The sequence below is a fragment of the Entelurus aequoreus genome, linkage group LG02 (assembly GCF_033978785.1).
Source record: "Entelurus aequoreus isolate RoL-2023_Sb linkage group LG02, RoL_Eaeq_v1.1, whole genome shotgun sequence".
NCBI lineage: Eukaryota > Metazoa > Chordata > Actinopteri > Syngnathiformes > Syngnathidae > Entelurus > Entelurus aequoreus.
In genome coordinates, this window is record NC_084732.1 from 74449229 (window position 1) to 74468497 (window position 19269).

The window sequence follows — 19269 nt, forward strand, 5'->3', positions numbered from 1 at the left end:
GGCGGTACAACGGTTGATCAAACAAAACAAAAGTCTTCGTCATGGACCCACTAGCTGCGGAGGCTAGCTTTCCAATCAGCTAAACGGAATTAATAAGTCCAGAGTGAAGTTTTGGTGAATATACAAAACTGAAAAAATACAAAAAGAATGCCGTAAGTTAATAATACTAACAAAGACACTCATAAATGTGTTAGCATAGTAGCTCATGCTAACGACGCTAGCTTCATTAAATTACTATAGCATGTACAAATATGCATGAAAACAGTCCTACAGACATCACACATGGGACAATTTAGTAAGTGTAAATTTTAGTTATATTGTAAAACTTACAAAGTTGCTTGGAGTTATGAATGAAAAATCAATATGCGTAGGAACGCTATGGACATCTAGAAGACGGAACAGGACTTCTACCTCCGGTTGAAGGCTCAGTCTGAACAGAAGGGCAATGCAGCATCTACTGCACCTGCAGTGAGCAAACTTGTTCAACAGATGGCGCCATAGCACAAACAATAACCCAGCTATTCAGTGTATTTGCTTTGGTTTTTAAAAAAAACTAAACTATTTGCATTATGACCGTCAGCAAAGAAAAATCCATAAATTAGCCGCATCGTTTTATAAGCCGCAGGGTTTAAAGCCTAGGAAAAAAGTTGCGGCTTATAGTCCAGAATTTGCGGTATTTGCTCATTTTCTCTGCTGTTCCTGTTAGCCTTCTGTTGAAGTGTACAAATTGTTTATTATTTTCTTGTTTCACTACGTCACATTTATGCTAATTTAGCGGCGTGGCTAGCATAGCCTGTCTTCTTCTCCCTCCTTAGTGTGTGTTCGCGCTAACCCAGTTAACACAACGTTATGAAAATGTTAGCTAATGGTATCCCATTGTTAGTAAGAACCAAACCTAAAACTAAAATTTACAGAACATCAGCATTAAGAATGCATTTTAGAACTACCTGTTTTGCTATTTTTAACATATGTCAATAATTGATAGTTGGACATTTGCCCATCGATTCATAAATTGTCCACCTTCTAATTGTGATGCATCAGACAATCTATTATTTTGATTGATTGATTGATTGATTGTATAAACAGTATTATTGGTATAAACAGTTGGTATGTTTATGCTAACGAGTTGTTTGTCTAAATATCAAACACCCGTTCTCTACTTAATACCTTTGTAAATGCATTTTACACTGTTTTTAGGCTACTTTGTTGTTTTTGTACTTTCTTTAGTCAACTAATTTCATTATTGCACACATTTCACTCTGTTGATGATGTGCATTTCTTAGGAAAAAAGAATAAAGATTATGGCAAGCGGAAAAATTGTTGCTTATTTGAACTATTTCCCCTAAAATATGCATTGAGGCTATGAAGTTTCTTTTATCGGATTAATTAGCTAATCAAAAAAACTAATTGATCGATTTGTAAAATAATTGACAGCTGCAGCCCTACTCATAAGTGGAGTTGGAACCCCCCTTGTCTGTCAGTCTATTATTAGTTGTGTGTTTTTTTTCATTGATAAGAAAATCTTAATGCATTGAAACCACATGTGGCATCTTTTTTTAAACAAAACAACTTTCCCACAAAAAATGTACAGCCTTCCTGCTGCGGTTTTGGATTGTGCTCACCGCTCCAGAGTGTCAATGTATTTTGGCAGTTCACTTCTGTGTAACAGTGACTAGCTAAAACGTGGATTGGTTTTCATTTTAACAGTATTTTTGCCAAGTTACTTGTGAGACATTTGGGAGTAATGCAGTCTTGTTGTGGACTGAACACTAACAGCTGCACTTCAAACAGTGTTTGATGTCTGTCTTCCTGTATTGAAAATCCCGACACTATTGTGACTTGTCAGTTAGTTGGATTGATTTCACTGTCTTTACATCACAAAAGAATAAATTATGTATTATTATAATTTCCGTATCATTGCCGTGTATTCATGCCTAGAATGGAAATGATCTTTACTCCCAAAGGTTTGGTAGTAGTTTATGCCACTCTGAAATAACTACCGTATTTTCCGGACTATAAGGCGCACTTAAAATCCTTTTTTTTCCCACAAAACTCGACGATGCGCCTTATAACCTGGTGCGCATATTGTACGGACTAATTCTGGTTATGCTTACCGACCTCGAAGCAATTTTATTTGGTACATGATGTAATGACAAATGTGACCAGTAGACGGCAGTCAAACATAAGAGATATGTGTAGACTGAAATATGATAGCAATATGACTGAAGTAAACAACACTAACATTTTATGTTCCATTGAAAATATAGAACATTACACACGGCACTCAAAAATCTATCAAAATGTTTTAGTACGACTTTAGTAAGCTATGAAGCCGCACCGCTTGATGGATTGTCGGCGCATTAAACATAGGAGTATTATTATGGTGTGTGTATAAGGTAAGACATATTATCTGGCGTTTTGTTTCGCAATATTATGCAAAAGGAACTTTTCTTACCTTCTGGTACCTGCTGATCTGTATTTGGGATCTGCATAAATCCTGAAAAATTCCGCGGTCCGCATTTGTAGTCCGTGCCGACACCATAGTCGATAAGCTTCCATTTTTTCTCTATCTTCATGTTATGGGGCATTCACCCTCTACTGTTGCCATTTCTAATAGAAAGTAGCGTAAAGTTCTTACTTATATCTGTCTGTAAACTTACCATGAAAGCGCTAAAACATACCGGTGTAGTGAGTTTTCATTATTCACCCAAGGAACTTTAGTTATTAGAGAGTTCCGGTCGAACGGTTTTTCACGGGACACATTTTCGGCCTTGTTGTAGCTAGTGAGCCACGGATGAGGAAATGCTGCTCCGTCATTGATTTAAGTAGCCACATAAATAAGACCGCCCACAAAACGGTGCATTCGGAGTCGACTGTCAGAAAGCGGCTTGGAGATGATCTGTAAAACATAATCTATGCAACATTTTGAGCAAAGAACCACCATTACATTTTATATAGACCACAAGGACGTGTTTTCCATTTAGAAAACAAATAATAATAATATGACTTCTTTAATGCGCCCTATAATCCGGTGTGCCTTATATATGAAAAAAGATCGAAAATAGACCATTCATCCGCAGTGCGCCTTATAATCCGGTGCGCACTGTGGTCCGGAAAATACGGTAATTTGCATAATATGAGACTGAAATTTCTCGTCCACAAATAAAATGCTTCATGTTGGTCGATTATACAAATGCTGTCTTGTAATTAGACCCAAAACTAAAGCACTAAGAGTTCATCTTGCCACTCAATTGCCTTCCCTCAAACTACATCCTACCACAGTCAGCTGCCTAAGATCCTTGCCAGCTGTTGAAGGCTTTTTTGAGCAGGTCTTTATTGGGATACATGGTGTCAATCCTATTTACCACTCTGCACACATGATAAATCAATATTTATACAATTTCCTAAGCCTCAGTGAAACAAGATGCTTGCCACTGAGTGTCACTGCGATTTTGTGAAAAACATATTTACCAATGTCCTTTTCTCCTTTTGCTATAAACCCCAGGCAGGGGAACAGTCTGAACTATAACTGGTGCTGGAGAGAAATATATAGATCATGTTTAACATTGACAAGGGGAAGTGGTGATGAAGGAAGGAGAGAGGGAAAATGGGGCGAGCAAAAAATCTTTCTTTAGCTAATAAAATGCTCTGAGGGACGGAAGCTGCCAGCCAGCATTCCTGTGCCATTAGATAAGTTAGCTCACTGCAGCCTTCACTTTCTCCGCAGTGCTGAAGTGGCAAACTGAGGTCACCGTCGTCGTCGAGGGTGATGAATTTAGAACGTTATTAAGCAACGTGGTACTCCTAATCCTCACAGTGGTTATATGATGATTTGCTTTTAAATGAATGCACGTAGTCAACCATTCGTGACTTTTCTTTTCCATCCCTGCACTGGAAGCCTCCTATTTCTGCACTTTTCCTTACATGATAGTGACATTTTAAGAACTCTGAAAGTGTCGCCTCATGAACAGTTACTTGGTTACACAAAAAAATAGCGGTGACAGAAGCGGTGATCTAAGTTTAGATTTCAAACGCGAGGTCGGATATCAGACACAGGATAGGCTCAAGCTGAGTGTCGCACTTGTCTAATAGCTGCCCAGAAGTGACAGATTACAGTAATGCCAATGAAGTCACTCTGCTTTTCTGGACTGTCGGTGCAATCAGCTAAATTAAGTTGTTCACACCACACATTTAATAAACCTAAGAGCTTATATTGCTTTAAAGAGCCGTACAGACCAGAGACGTGGTATTTCCATCAAGGCACAGTCGAAGAGGAATGTCAAACATTATAAACAATTATCCTTAAGGGAAATCTCCAGGACTGTAAAATGGTTTAAATAGAAAATGTGCTGACTGTATAATCCCTGGTAACTTGAGTTGGACCTTTCCCAGAAGGACTTTCTGTCATGCAGGTTGAACAATCCTGAATGGTACTGTAGTTTAAATCACGGTTTTGCTGTTAATACAGTGTTGAAGTGGTCACAATACTGTAATAGTTTGACATTACGTGATATTCGATGTAATCCGATTGTTGAGTTCAGTTCAGTTTCAGTTTATTTCGAACATGCATACGATACAATGAAATGCATCACACAATGCCAGTTGTTTCATTACAGCATGTCCGAAAAAGGAGTAGGAAGAAGCAGAGCTTATTGAATCTTACCCCTTTTCATACCATAGCAATTTTATCCAATTTCCTTGTTCTCTGTAACAGAACAGTGAATAAATCAATAATAAATAAATAATATACCATAGTAAGCAAACAAATATTAAATACATAAATAATCATTGTCTCAATAAAAACTACAAATAAAAAAAGGTTCAAGATGTTCATCATAATTATTGTTCTGTGTACTTTGTGAACACTTGTAGTTTGAACCGTCTCTTAAACTGAATCATATTGGTGCTTTGTTTGATTTTTTTGGTTAATCCATTCCATAATTTAATTCCACATACTGATATACTAAAAGTTTTAAGTGTTGTACGAGCATACAAATGTTTTCATTTAGATTTTCCTCTAATATTATATTTAGGGATGTCCGATAATGGCTTTTGGCCGATATCCGATATTCCGATATTGTCCAACTCTTAATTACCGATACCGATATCAACCGATACCGATATATACAGTCGTGGAATTAACACATTATTATGCCTAATTTGGACAACCAGGTATGGTGAAGATAAGGTCCTTTTTTAAAAAATTCATAAAATAAGATAAATACATTTAAAACATTTTCTTGAATAAAAAAGAAAGTAAAACAATATAAAAACAGTTACATAGAAACTAGTAATTAATAAAAATGAGTACAATGATAAATAAATTAAATTAAATTACAATAACTGTTAAAGGTTAGTACTATTAGTGGACCAGCAGCACGCACAATCATGTGTGCTTACAGACTGTATCCCTTGCAGACTGTATTGATATATATTGATATATAATGTAGGAACCAGAATATTAATAACAGAAAGAAACAACCCTTTTGTGTGAATGAGTGTGAATGGGGGACAGAGGTTTTTTGGGTTGGTGCACTAATTGTAAATGTATCTTGTGTTTTTTATGTTGATTTAATTAAAAAAAACAAAAAACGATACCGATAATTAAAAAAACGATACCAATAATGTCCGATATTACATTTTAAAGCATTTATCTCTAGTTATATTTATACGAATAGTTGTACATTCTTGGGTAGCAGGTTATAGTTTACTTTATACATAATTTTAGCTGTTTGCAAATGCACCAAATCGTTGAATTTCAATCATGTGATTTAATAAATCAAGGGTTTGTATGTTCTCTATATCCAACATTATGTATTATTTTGTGCCATAAACTCCAAGTTTTCACCTGTTTACATTGTGTAGACTGGTGTGTAGGACTAGCTAACAAACCAAATCTATTCTGCGTCTTAGCCGGCTCACCATAGCTTCAGGGCTGCTACAAACTAGGCTAGTTAGCTCAATACGTCTAATTCTGGCAAGCGTGTCCACGGCATCTAAAGTTACGAAGTTACTCCATTTTAACTGGCGGACACGTCCCTCTAGCTGGGACAACTTCTCCATGAGATGGGTGCAAGAAGAAGAAAAAGCCATACTATTGGGTTTTCCTTCACCGAGTCCAGTTCTTGCTGTCTTTGGAGCGGGGGGCTTTGGACCGGGGCTAGCTTAGCTCCACCAACTTAACAGCTAGCTAGCTGAAAGCAGAAACTACCCATTCACATCACGACTGATTTGGGGAACATTTTTATTGGATTCTTTGGAAAAGAGAAGGGTAAAAAAATGAGGGTTTCTATATATAGCGATATCAGGAATAATGCAATCTGTATTTTATGGACCCCAATGACCGTGTTATATCGACCTTTGAGTATACATAGCATTGTATTGACGCAAATAGGCCAGATATACAGTATTTATTATTGATATACTTCTCTTTTCTTACAGGAATGTTGGTGGTGAATGTTACTTGGAGAAACAAGACGTACGTGGGAACTCTGTTGGACTGTACACGGCATGACTGGGCTCCGCCTCGGTAAGACACTACTACTTTGTATTCTTAGTTTTGTGTAATGCCTGTGACTGTGCGTCAAACTAAGTGAATGGTTACATTTCAAGGTCCGCTGAAATTTAATTTCTCTGGACAGATTATAGTAACTGCAAAGTTAGACTACAAAAATCCCAGCAGAAATTTAAAATGAGACTGCTACTAGTTTAAGACCAACTTGGTGACTTTTATAGGCTTAGACTCTCAAACTATTGTAATTAGAGATGTCCGATAATGGCTTTTTTGCCGATATTCCGATATTGTCCAACTCTTAATTACCGATTCCGATATCAACCGATACCGATATATACAGTCGTGGAATTAACACATTATTATGCCTAATTTTGTTGTGATGCCCCGCTGGATGCATTAAACAATGTAACAAGGTTTTCCAAAAATAAATCAACTCAAGTTATGGAAAAAAATGCCAACATGGCACTGCCATATTTGTTATTGAAGTCACGAAGTGCATTATTTTTTTTAAACATGCCTCAAAACAGCAGCTTGGAATTTGGGACATGCTCTCTCTGAGAGAGCATGAGGAGGTTGAGGTGGGTGGGGCGGGGGTGGGGGGGGTTGGGTAGGAGGTAGCGGGGGGGTGTATATTGTAGTGTCCCGGAAGAGTTAGTGCTGCAAGGGGTTCTGGGTATTTGTTCTGTTGTGTTACGGTGTGGATGTTCTCCCGAAATGTGTTTGTCATTCTTGTTTGGTGTGGGTTCACAGTGTGGCGCATATTTGTAACAGTGTTAAAGTTGTTTATACGGCTACCCTCAGTGTGACCTGTATGGCTGTTGATCAAGTATGCCTTGCATTCACTTGTGTGTGTGAAAAGCCGTAGATGTTATGCGATTGGGCCGGCACGCAAAGGCAGTACCTTTAAGGTTTATTGGCGCTCTGTACTTCTCCCTACATCCGTGTACCACTCCGTACAGCGGCGTTTTAAAAAGTCATACATTTTACTTTTTGAAACCGATACCGATAATTTCCGATATTACATTTTAAAGCATTTATCGGCCGATAATATCGGCAGTCCGATGTTATCGGACATCTCTAATTGTAACCTTGTTAGTAAGCCTGGGCCTTAATCAATAAATAAATGAATCAAAACATAAATGAAAATGAACTTAATTTGTGTGTTTGCTTTCTTCGTGTTTTGCTTTCAAACAGGGTGCAAGAGGTTTCACTCTGTGCATCGCTTAGTACCCTTAGTACACGAGCTGCGTTCGTTCAATAGCAGAAATAAATAAAAGGAGTGAACCCTCTTGTCAGTCATCCACAGTCTTTGTCAACACAAATCAGGGGAAAAAACATGATTACAAAGCCAAATGTCCTCTTGTGGGAATATTTAATCTTCAAACCAAAAGAGCAAGATTGGCCCATCAACATGGATGAACCAACCAACCAATATGCAGAACTTGTTGGAAAGTGATGGCGATTAAAAAAAAAACCACCTGACCCACTTGTTCTAACTTGGTAAAACTGCACTTCAAGATACTTATTGACTTACTGAAGTGCAGTTTTGACTAACTGAGATTGAGAGTCTATTTTGAGTTTTATTGTCTACCTATTTTGGACAATTAAAAGTTATTCACATTACAATGGTAAGAATACTTGTGAAAATTAAAAGTGTATTGCCTTTGAAATGGTTACATATGATGTTTTATGTTTGCATTAGTGGTCTTTTGGTTTCAAAATAATTGCTCACAATAATATTGTTTATCTGCAATAATTTGTGTGAAAATATATTGTCCAGCAAAATGTGTTCTTGTCCCAAGCCTAGATGGCAGTAGAGCTGTCTTCAAGGATTTTCACAGTCGAATCTGATTTGTTAGATTTTGCCCGTCGTCGACAATCAGTCATATAATTAAGGCTTTGATTTTTTAAAGTATTTTTTTAATGGTGATGCATCACCACAAATAAACATATTGTGATTATGTGTAGTACTAAACACTGGTCACTAAGTTTTAGCAACATCAAATTAATATATATATATAGCCGCTACACGAAGTAGGAAAAAGAATAACTACAGCAGGAACTCGGTAGTGATGTTAAATAAATTAAACATATAAAAGTAATTGTCTTTTGGAGAAAGTACAGCAATGTGTGAACAAAATGAGATATTCAGTAGCTGTGTGATTGTATGTCTGACTAACACAGCCTGAAAAAAGAGGCACATCTCCTGCTAGCAGGCCCATAATTACTAAACTGATAAGCAGCAGAAAATGACTACAACTCACTGATGCATCTTTTTTACAATACTGTCTAAGTTCTGGTGTGCAACTTGAGCTTTGGCTTATTTTACACTCTTATTAGGCTTCTTATAAGGACTTAATTGTTATGGATTTGTTTTCTCTTCCTACTACACTTCCTACAGAAAAGGCTTAACTTTTAAGTATACAGTATGATAGGGAAAAGTAGGTATTTTTTAATCCCTAAGTAGGAGCATAGAAAACTTCAGTTTTATTGGGATCACATTCAGTCTTTTTTAAGTTTTTATAAAATGTATTTTTTTTTCTTGTCTGTCAATATCACTTAAAATACTCAAGTTGATTTAATTTGACAAATCGGGGTGAGGGATGGATATTGTTTACATTTTTACAAATACTAGTACCAAATGGTTACTTCTGAAACAAAAGAAAAGAAAAATCAAAGCATTTTTATTTTTCATGATTTTGTGATGTGCAAGTTGAACTGAATTGTAATTTAAATACTTCAATAATGTATGTAAAACAAATCCACAATATGGACTAAAACCCAGAACATCACATCACAGCAAAGCCAAAATAATTACAGAACATGACAAATGTGAAAAAAAAGAAGCTTGTTTAGGTTATGTAATGAAACTTATTCTGCCAGACAATATTTAGCATGCAGGGCTTTTATTGTGAAGACCGCAAAAGTGCGGTTGGTCTTTTGGGGGTCCGACGGCTGCTGTGTTTTAACGAGAGACAAGGCTGTGCTCAGATAAAAAAAAGTCGAGTTCCTGCCTGCCGTCCTTTCTTCCAATCAAGCCTGCACAACATCAGGACTCAATTTACAAGACCCTCAGTCCTACTTGTGTTGTGAAGTTCCTTTTTTATTTATGTACTGTACATCTGTTGTTTACACTAAAGCAGGGGTGTTAAACTTGTTTTCATTGCGTTCACAGTAAAGACTGCCTTCAGAGGGCCCTCTTTTTTTATTTAAAGTATGCATGCAGTTAACCTGTGATTAATCATGATTAGTCAAAATTCAAGTGTGATGCATCAATTTATGTATTTTTTTTAATTTTTGATATTTATCCTTTGACAACACTTATATGTTTAATCATCTCATGGTACCATTGCACAATTGCCCATGTGTTTGATTATTAGATTTTTTTATGTACCTCTACATATTGATGGATAACTTGCTTTGAAATTATAAGTAAAGGTTTATTTATTTTTATCTTTACAAAAAATGTTTGCTATAGACATAATAATAATAATAAAAGTAGAAGTAGGAAGAAGAGAGCTTATTTAATCCAAACCTTTTCCATTACAAAGCAATTGCTAACACTTTTGTTCACTTCCCATTCTCAATTAATTCACAAAATACCCCATAAATAATAACATTCAAAAAAATTCATAAATAGTGAAGTAAGTTGTATTTCATACAGTGAGATGAATCAGATTATCAATAGTTTCAGAATGTTTATCATGGTTCTTCTTCTTGGTATTTTGTAAACACTTTGAGTTTTGACAGTTTCTTAAACTGCATCATATCAGTACATTGTTTGATTTCTTTACGTAATCCATTCCATAATTTAATTGATATACTAAATGTTTTAAATGTTGTACTTGCATACAAATGTTTTAAGTTACTTTTTTCTCTGAAGTTATATTTTTCTTATTTTGTTGAGAAGAACTGTTGTATGTTCTTGGGTAGCAGGTTATATGAAGTGTATATATATATATATATGTATATATATATATATATATATATATATATACATATATATATATATATATATATATATATATATATATATATATATATATATATATATATAATTTGCTTTGTACATAATTTGAGCTGTTTGCAAATTCACTATATCGTGGAATTTAAATATTTTTGATTCAATAATTGCAGGGTTGGGATGTTCTCTATATCCAACATTATGTATTATCCTAACTGATCTTTTTTGTAACACGGTTAGTGAATGAAGCATCCTTTTGTAATTATTTCCCCATATTTCTGCACAATAACTCAAATATGGTAACACTAGCAAGCAGTAAAGAATATGAAGGGATTTTTAATCCAATACATAATTAGCTTTATTCATTGTTGAAGTATTTCTTGCCACTTTGTTGTATATTTTTGTATGAGATTTTCAGTTAAATTTATCAAATTATTAAAGAAATTGACTGGCATTCTTAAATTGGTAATTATTTTATCCGGAGTAGATCAGTTGGCATTTAGACTCACCAAACTTTTTTGTTGTTGTTGCAGTTTTTGTGAATCCCCGACAAGTGACCTGGAAATGAGGAATGGCCGGGGCCGAGGTAAGCGGATGAGACCAAACAGCAACACCCCCATCAACGAGAACAGCAACTCGTCAGACAACAAAGGCGCCACCAACAACAAGACGCGTGCTGCCTCGAACACCAAGGGCCGAAGGGGAAGCCAGACTCCCTCGGAGCGTCGCACTCCACCCAACAGCAACACAGAGGATATTAAGGCCAGCCCCTCACCAGCTGGAAAACGTAAGACCAAACCTGCCTCAGACATGGAGCCCAATTCTAGCTCAGAGGACACCAAAGGCAACAAACGCATGCGGACAAACTCTAACAATGGAGGGATTGGGCTAACAGGTCTCCTCATTCCTTCTATCAAGGCTGAGCCACTTTTGCCTCCTGTTGATCGGAGCTGTCCCTCACCTGTTCTTATTGACTGCCCTCATCCCAATTGCAACAAAAAGTATAAGCACATTAATGGTCTCAAGTACCACCAAGCCCGTGCTCACACCGACGAGGATGTGAAGTTGGAATTAGATGTAGACAGTGAATACGGAGAGGACTCAACACTTCACCCTGAACCTGGGAACTGTAATGGAGCATCCATCTCCCATAAAGGATCACTGTCTCCTGCCAGGTCAGTCACTCCAAAAGGAAGGAACTTTGAAGTTCAAAGTCCTTCCCCGTCACCGGGAAAGTTTTGCTCAAAGCAGAGCAAAAAGAAAATTGCTGAAACTGATCCAGAAAGTGGAGGCACCCCAATGGAAGTATGTGATGATGGGGCATGCCTTACTGATGAAGCCAGTAATGATGGTATCGATGAAAAGAGAGGCTCTGATAAGTCAAAAAAAGGCAGCACAAAAGCTGATAAAATGGCTCAGAAAAATATGAAGTCACCTCGGACAGTCGGCACTGGCTCTTCAGCATCACAGCAACTGTTCTCTTTTCCACCGGGAAATCCAAATTCTTCTCCAGGACTTGCACCGGTGTTGCAAGGAATCCCGAAGAGCCCCCAAATGAAAGGAACACAACCCAAACCCCCTGCCATTGGAGATCCTCCCCCATGTAGTTCCAAAGACAAGAAGAAGAAAGAGAAGAAGAAAAAGGATGGTGGAAAGGAGGCTGACAGTCCCAAGTCTCTGGCAAAGGGAGGGAAACTGGAGGAGGTAAACCCACCGTTCTCAGAACCGTGTGAGCAGGGGAATAAGGCTGAAGGGCTTCTTAATGGTTCCTCAGATCCTCATCAAAGTCGTTTGGCAAGCATTAAGGCTGAGGCTGACAAGATCTACAGTTTTTCTGATAATGCCCCAAGTCCATCCATCGGTGTAGCCAGTCGGATAGATGGCAGTGGAGTGCCACAGCCTCTTACGCCTCTCCACATGGGAAACCAGAATGGTGCTGATAACTCCTCTGTAAAAACGCACAGTCCAGCCTACTCGGACATCTCTGATGCTGGTGAGGATGGTGAGGGGAAAGTAGAGGGGGTAAAAAATAGGACAGAGGACCAGTCACTCAGAGAAAGTGTCAAAAAAGCTCTTTTTCCAAATCAGACACCCAGCAAAGATTCCCCATACTATGCTGGCTATGAAACATATTACTCGCCTAATAATGTCAACCCCAGTCCTAGTGGGCCTAATGCAGGTACACCGGTGCCAGAAGGTCAGGTGAAGATTAAAAGGGAGGATGACCAGGATCAGGTTGAGGAGAAAGTCAAGATTGAGGTTCATGAGGATCGCAGACTTGATATAGTTACTGGCCAGCAGCAGCAGCAGCAGCAACAGCAACAACAACAGCAGCAGCAGCAGCAACAGCAACAACAGCAACAGCAACAACAACAGCAGCAACAACAACAGCAACAACCATCTGTTATTCAACAACGATCCAACATGTATATGCAACCTCTTTACTACAATCAGTATGCCTATGTACCTCCTTACGCGTATCATTCGGATCAGGCCTACCATAACCATTTAATGAACACTAACCCAGCCTATCGACAGCAGTTTGAGGAACGCCAGCGACAAATGGCAGAGCAGCATCGTGCTGCAGAGAAAAAGTCTGACATTGCCCTGAAAGAAAGAGAAGCTTCCATTAAGGAGGAGTGGAAACAAAAGAGTCCAATGCAGCCAAACCTTTCCAAAACCCCCATTCAGTCTGATCTTGGAAAGACGCCACAGCCTACTAACAAATCCAGAGACTCGCCTTCTGAGGTTTCGTCCAAATCTATGGGAGGCATTAAGGGGGAAGACACAAAGTCCCAGCAAGCTGAAGGGCTAAAGATGAAGCTGACAGAGGGACACCATGGGAAGGAGGACTTGAAGCAAGCACTGGATTCAAGATGTCAGGCTGGCACAGAGCAGACTATGTGGTACAGACAGGTAAATATGATTTTAGAAAATCATGGGTGCAAGCCAGGAGTGTGTTTTTGGTCTTGATTGAATATATAGATATCTGCATTTGTCATCTATGTTGCTTTGTTTTGACCACCAGCAGTACCCTGAGAACCAAAAGGCCTTGGCGGAAAGTGAACACCAGCACCAACAACCACGATGGAAGGATGAAAGAGACAGAGAACGGGAACGTGATAGGAAATCAAAGGACGAAAGGTGCAGACATAAGGACAGTCAAAGTGGGCTCAAGGAGGAGAGCAAAGAAAGTACTGACCCTCGGATACATTCTGAGGAACTTCGGATGCTGAGCAAAGACTCGCGTACAAATCCCCACTTGCAGTTCTCATCACCACTAGCGCAGCATCAAGGATACATGCCCTACATGCATGGTTACCCCTATGGACAAGGTTATGATCCCAACCACCCTGGTTACAGGGGCATGCCTTCGGTCATGATGCAGAACTACCCAGGTAGGACAAAACATCCATGGTTACATTATGCGTAAAATATAAGAAGTTGTGAGCTGGCAAATTGTTTTTTTATTTTATTTGAATAACTTTGGTATGAGTCTTGTATTTTAACACTTAGTTACCATGCCCAAAGACTGATTTTATTATTGACCCAAATTTAGTATTGCTGTGTTTTTAGTCCCTTTGCGATGTGCGTAAATCTACATGTATAAAATAGGTAACAACTGTTTAAAAAAAAGAAAGAAAGAAAGAAAAAAAAACAAGTGAAACATCCTCTTTAATCGAGACCAGATGGATCAGATCTTGCCTTCTCTCTCAATGTTTTAAAGAGAAACTGCACTTTTTAAAATTTTTGCCTATACCCCACGATCATTATGAAAGAAAAGAAGACAAATGTTTTTGTTTTTTTCGCCTTCTGACATAAAAATCGGCTTGTACTAGGTGGTTAGCAATGCAGCTAATGGGAGCAATCAATTCTACCTCTCAATCACTTTAAAAATGCATTAAAAAACAGTCAACAATACTTCATTTTCGTTCCGTAACCTGTATAATGACCAAGCTGTAGCGATATTGTTATTGTAAGAGCGAACGGTAAAGAACTAATTTTCTAGCGTAGTAACACATTAGTGTGCTTCGGTATTAGACATAAAAGCTAACTATGGCGAGAGATAAGCTACCTTCTACAACAACACAAAACACTTTTGAGTTTGTAATACACAACACTGCGATACAACAGCAATTTGTACTGACTGAAAAACATGAACAATCATATTCCGTATCTAAAGTATTAGTCCACATGTTTTGTTTGTAAACAGCTGAGCTAGTCAGACAGCATACACTGCAAAAATTCAGTGTTCAAAAACAAGAAGAAAAAAAATACAAAAATGAGGGGTATTTTACTTGAACTAAGCAAAATGATCTGCCAATAGAACAAGAACATTTGGCTTGTCAAGACTTTCCAAAACAAGTAAAATTAGCTAACTTCAATAAACCCAAAAATACCTTAAAATAAGTATATTCTCACTAATAACAAGTGCACTTTTCTTGGTAGAAAAAAAAAAAGTCTCAATATGTTGAAAAATATTCTTAAATTAAGTAAATGCTAGTGCCATTATCTTGACATAATGATATGCGCTCGGCATTACATTTCTTGAAACCAGCAAACTTATACTAAAAACTGATTTATTGTTCTTAATGGGAAGGCAACAAGGCAACCGCTTGTTACTCCAAGGGTCTCCTAGCCGCTCAGGCAAATCATATGGTCTAAAATGCATTTTTCCATTGATAACATGACATCATCGCGCCAAGTGCGTGCTTTTTCAGTCAATTAGTGCGCATATATACAGCCCGGCCCCTGGCCAAAAATGTTTTCATTGTAATTTTGAGGAATTTATCTGAATGTGCATGAACTATTTCTGTTCAAAATAGTTTGAAATGTTAAATGTTTAAATAATAACTGTCAGTTTACTGTACTGTGCCAACTGTACTACTATATGAGTACGTGTTTTCTATTGTTTCATTGAAAATAAAACAGCAAAGTTCATTTGGCTGTCATCTGTTTTAATTATGAGACACAATTGTGTCAAAATCATGTTGTTTTTTCATGCTTGAAATAAAAAATGATTACTTTGAAAAAAGTAGTTTCATACTTGTGAGTGTTGATGACAACTTTGCAACAGTTGATATTCTAGTTTCAAGCATGTTTTACTCAATATAGGTCATAAAATCTCAGCAACAAGCTGTAATATTTTACTGAGATAATTTAGGGCCAAAACTCTTAAAACAAGTAAAAGACTCTTAACAAAATCTGCTTAGTGAGAAGAATTATCTTATCAGACAGAAAATAAGCAAATATCATCCTTATTTGAGATATTTAATCTTACTTAGATTTCAGTTTTTGCAGTGTATGTACTGTAGTTGTACTAACATGTATGACGTGCTGCGTGTGTCATGATCGATATTAAAGTGACTCACTCGATGGACAGTTGTTCCTCTAGTCCAGCTGACCGGGGACGTTTCCTTTTGTTTTTGGGTAAGCAATCCATTTATGTCGCAATAGCTTGTTTCCAAGTTCCATATTTATAGTGTCAAAATCGCTTTCATCCCCCTCCCGTCTTCCGTCCGCTCCGTCTCACTCTTCCTTTGTGCTCGCTTCTATAAGCAGCAGTATATTTAGCTTCAAACGTATACGGTTGTAAATCCTCATTTGTCCAAAAATAGTTGTCTTCCTTGTCTGTCACCAAGTCTGCCATGATTAGAAAACACACGCGTGTTTGATTCTGGAAGTAGGAACACACATGTTGCCAGAAGTTGCCATGGAAATAGAAATCAAAGCGCAGAAGAAATCAGGCCCCGGAAATGATTAAAATTATCAAAATACGGTAAATATTGTACATATTACATATTGTTATGAACATGTCTGTTACTACATTATATATAGACTTGCAGTGTGTATATTAAACGTTGCTGGAGGGTTTTGAAGTTGTTTTAGAGAGCTTTGAAGGTTACAACGGTGACTTCCATTAGCCATATCTTTCAAGCGTTTTTTTATCATCTTTAAAATTGTTTAAAAGAAAAAAAAAAACAGACGTGTGTTCTTGTCTCTCATAATGATTGGGAAAGATAGGCAACATTTAAAAAAAAAAGTGCAGTTCCCCTTTACCTCTCAATCAGTGGGGATATGTGGTCACTGGTTCAAGCCAGGTGTGTACAAGGCTGGTATGATCACTGTTACACATACAGTATGTAGGCTTCATTTGAAATTAATTGCTGCTTTTCAGAAAATGCTAGGTTCTTGTTTTGAAAATGTCTTTTAACTAGGGTTGTTTTCAACTGAGGGTTTCCATATTCAAATCTGATTGGTTAGATTTTGCCTGTAGTCGACTAACCATCGAACGTCAATGTTTTTTGTTTGTAAGAGCACAGCTAATGGGGATCCCCACAAACAAACAGATCTCATTTGCGACTTTTTCCACCTCAAAGGAAAATGCTAAAACACTCAGATAAACACAGCAGAGATTAGATGGTTTAGAGAGGTCCCCCGGATTGGCGCGGCAGGGCACAGTAGTGTGTCGGGCTTCTGCCCGGCGCAACCAGTTTTGGGCAAGTAGCCTGCGTGAGGTGCACTGTGACAAGGCGGGCTCCGTGTGGAAGAGTGGCGCATCCCCACAGGCCCACATGACGGAATATCCTCCCAACACTCCCGCTGTACATGGAGGTCCTCGAGTACTCCCTCCCACAGAGGTAGGAGGATTCAATGCAAGGTTGATAGTCCAACCAAACTCGAATCGAATTGTCGAGAAGTTGAATAGTGGACTATTTCAAGGCACTCCTACTTCTTTTATTTTTTGGTTTGCTCATTTTTAACCACATGTCAGGCACACATGACTATGACTCTTTTTGATTTAAACCATGTGCTTGTTACAACTCTCTTGAATTAAACTTACATTTCCCATCTCCGGCGAGCTTCCTAAGCCCTTTCATTAACATGGGTGAGTTTCCCGCATATAATTTGCATTAAATAAAAGATGTATATATCATAACAATTCATACAATATAGCCACAAGGTATATATGCTAATAACATCTTAAAAATAAGCCAATACAGTAAAAATATATTTTTTTTTTACAAATAACTAAAAATAATTAGTAGCATGTCTGTGCTGAGATTTTACCCCAAGTAATTATAATCCAATAATGTCCCATAATTAGTCATGTTAAAAACTGTATGTTCTTTAGTGGAAAATGTCATCAAGCATGCTAAAAATGAGACTTATGAAATACGCAGTGTGTGGAAATTCTTGAGAAAGCTTAAACAAACGGGTGTTCAGCCCTTCCAGAAAGGTAAACACTTGTGTTTACAATCCCGACAGCTCAGACTCATGTGACAGTGTGTCAGGTGTCCACACTATTGATGTCTTACATAACATGTCCATGTAGCTTGAGACTCAAATTAAATGATTTGATCATAATCAGCCCACAGGTGTCAACTTTGATAAATACCCATGTGTCACCTTGTACTTAATCACTCTCTTTGCATAATGTATAAATCCTAATTTAATCCACCCATATTCTTATTCGCCTAGGTTCTTACCTTCCCGGAGGCTATCCTTTTTCTCCATACGGCAGTAAAATAGTTGGCGCTGAAGAGGCCAGCGACAAATCTCGCACTAGCCCGACAGTCAACAAGATGGCAACAGACTCCAAAGCGCTAGAGATCCTACATCAACACGCCAGCCAATACAAAAGCAAATCTCCGACAGTCGGCGACAAGCCCCCCCTTGAGCGAGAGCTGGACCGAGGAGCTGGCGGAGAAAGGGATCGGGAAAGAGATGTGGACCGGCCACGCTCCTCGCCTTCCCAGCGGATGATGCCCTCTCACCACCACCTTGGATACCCGCTGCTCTCAGGGCAATACGACCTGCCCTACGCCACAGGTCAGTCAGTCCTCACTTGTCCTGTCTCTGCTCTTTGAACAGTCACTACATTTACAATGTGACTATAGGCTTAGTCTGACTGGAAGTCCAAAACATTAACTGATGCCACACTAAGGCTCCGTTTACACTGGACACTAAATCTGATGTTTTTGCCCGGAAGTGACAAAATGCGGATATTGTTTTTCCCCTTAGTCTAAACGCTCCAAAGTGCTTTAAATCTGATATTTTCGCATCAGATTTAGGCCACATCAGGAGGGAATCTGTTTGGATTTGATCTTTTTAAATGTGACTGCATTTTAAACAGCAATGCTACCTGTTTGCGACTTTTACGTCAATCTTTGGTCGAGCTACGTCACCAAACCCTGGCACGTTTGTGTCCCACCACTCTTGACTGTGGTTCAGCATCTACACACAATCCGTGTTAATTGGTTGATTAAAAATGTTTGTCTTCGTTGTCGTCAACGACCTAAATTCCCATGACGAAATTAGGACGATAACGAATGAAAACAAAAGCACTTAGACTAAAACAATGACGAAATAATTGACAGTTTAGTCAACAAATTAAAACTAGACAAAAATGTTGACAGAGACTAAATCCAATTATATTGAATTTCGTCTTTAGGCAGGTGGGACAAAACATCCAATCACAGTAACATGTAAGAGAGGGGCGGGTGGAAAAGCAGTCGTTTTAAAAATAACATCTAGTGTTGTCCCAATACCAATATTTTGGTATGGGCACCAAAATTATTTAGATACTTTTCAGTACCACAAAAAAATTGCATTATTGGCTTTATTTTAACCAAAACATATGTTTCCTGTTACAAGTTTGTCCTTAAATAAAATAGTGAACATACAAGAAGAAAACTTGTCTTTTATTAGTAAGTAGGCAAACAAAGGCTCCTAATTTGTCTGCTGACGTATGCAGTAACATATTGTGTCATTTTCCATTCTATTATTT

General features: G+C 38.0%; 1 protein-coding gene across 4 annotated transcripts in view; it reads left to right on the forward strand.

Annotated features, from left to right (window-relative positions):
• LOC133639079 (zinc finger protein 609-like) overlaps positions 1-19269 on the forward strand; it is a 172337-nt gene that overhangs the window by 137874 nt on the left and 15194 nt on the right. For 3 of the 4 annotated variants that reach the window (XM_062032211.1, XM_062032219.1, XM_062032236.1), the window contains exons 4-7: positions 6442-6529; positions 11012-13394; positions 13507-13876; positions 17961-18311. In XM_062032211.1, coding sequence (XP_061888195.1) covers positions 6442-6529; positions 11012-13394; positions 13507-13876; positions 17961-18311 — 3192 coding nt within the window. The remainder of the gene's footprint in view (positions 1-6441; positions 6530-11011; positions 13395-13506; positions 13877-17960; positions 18312-19269) is intronic. The other variant, XM_062032228.1, reaches the window with a different exon arrangement.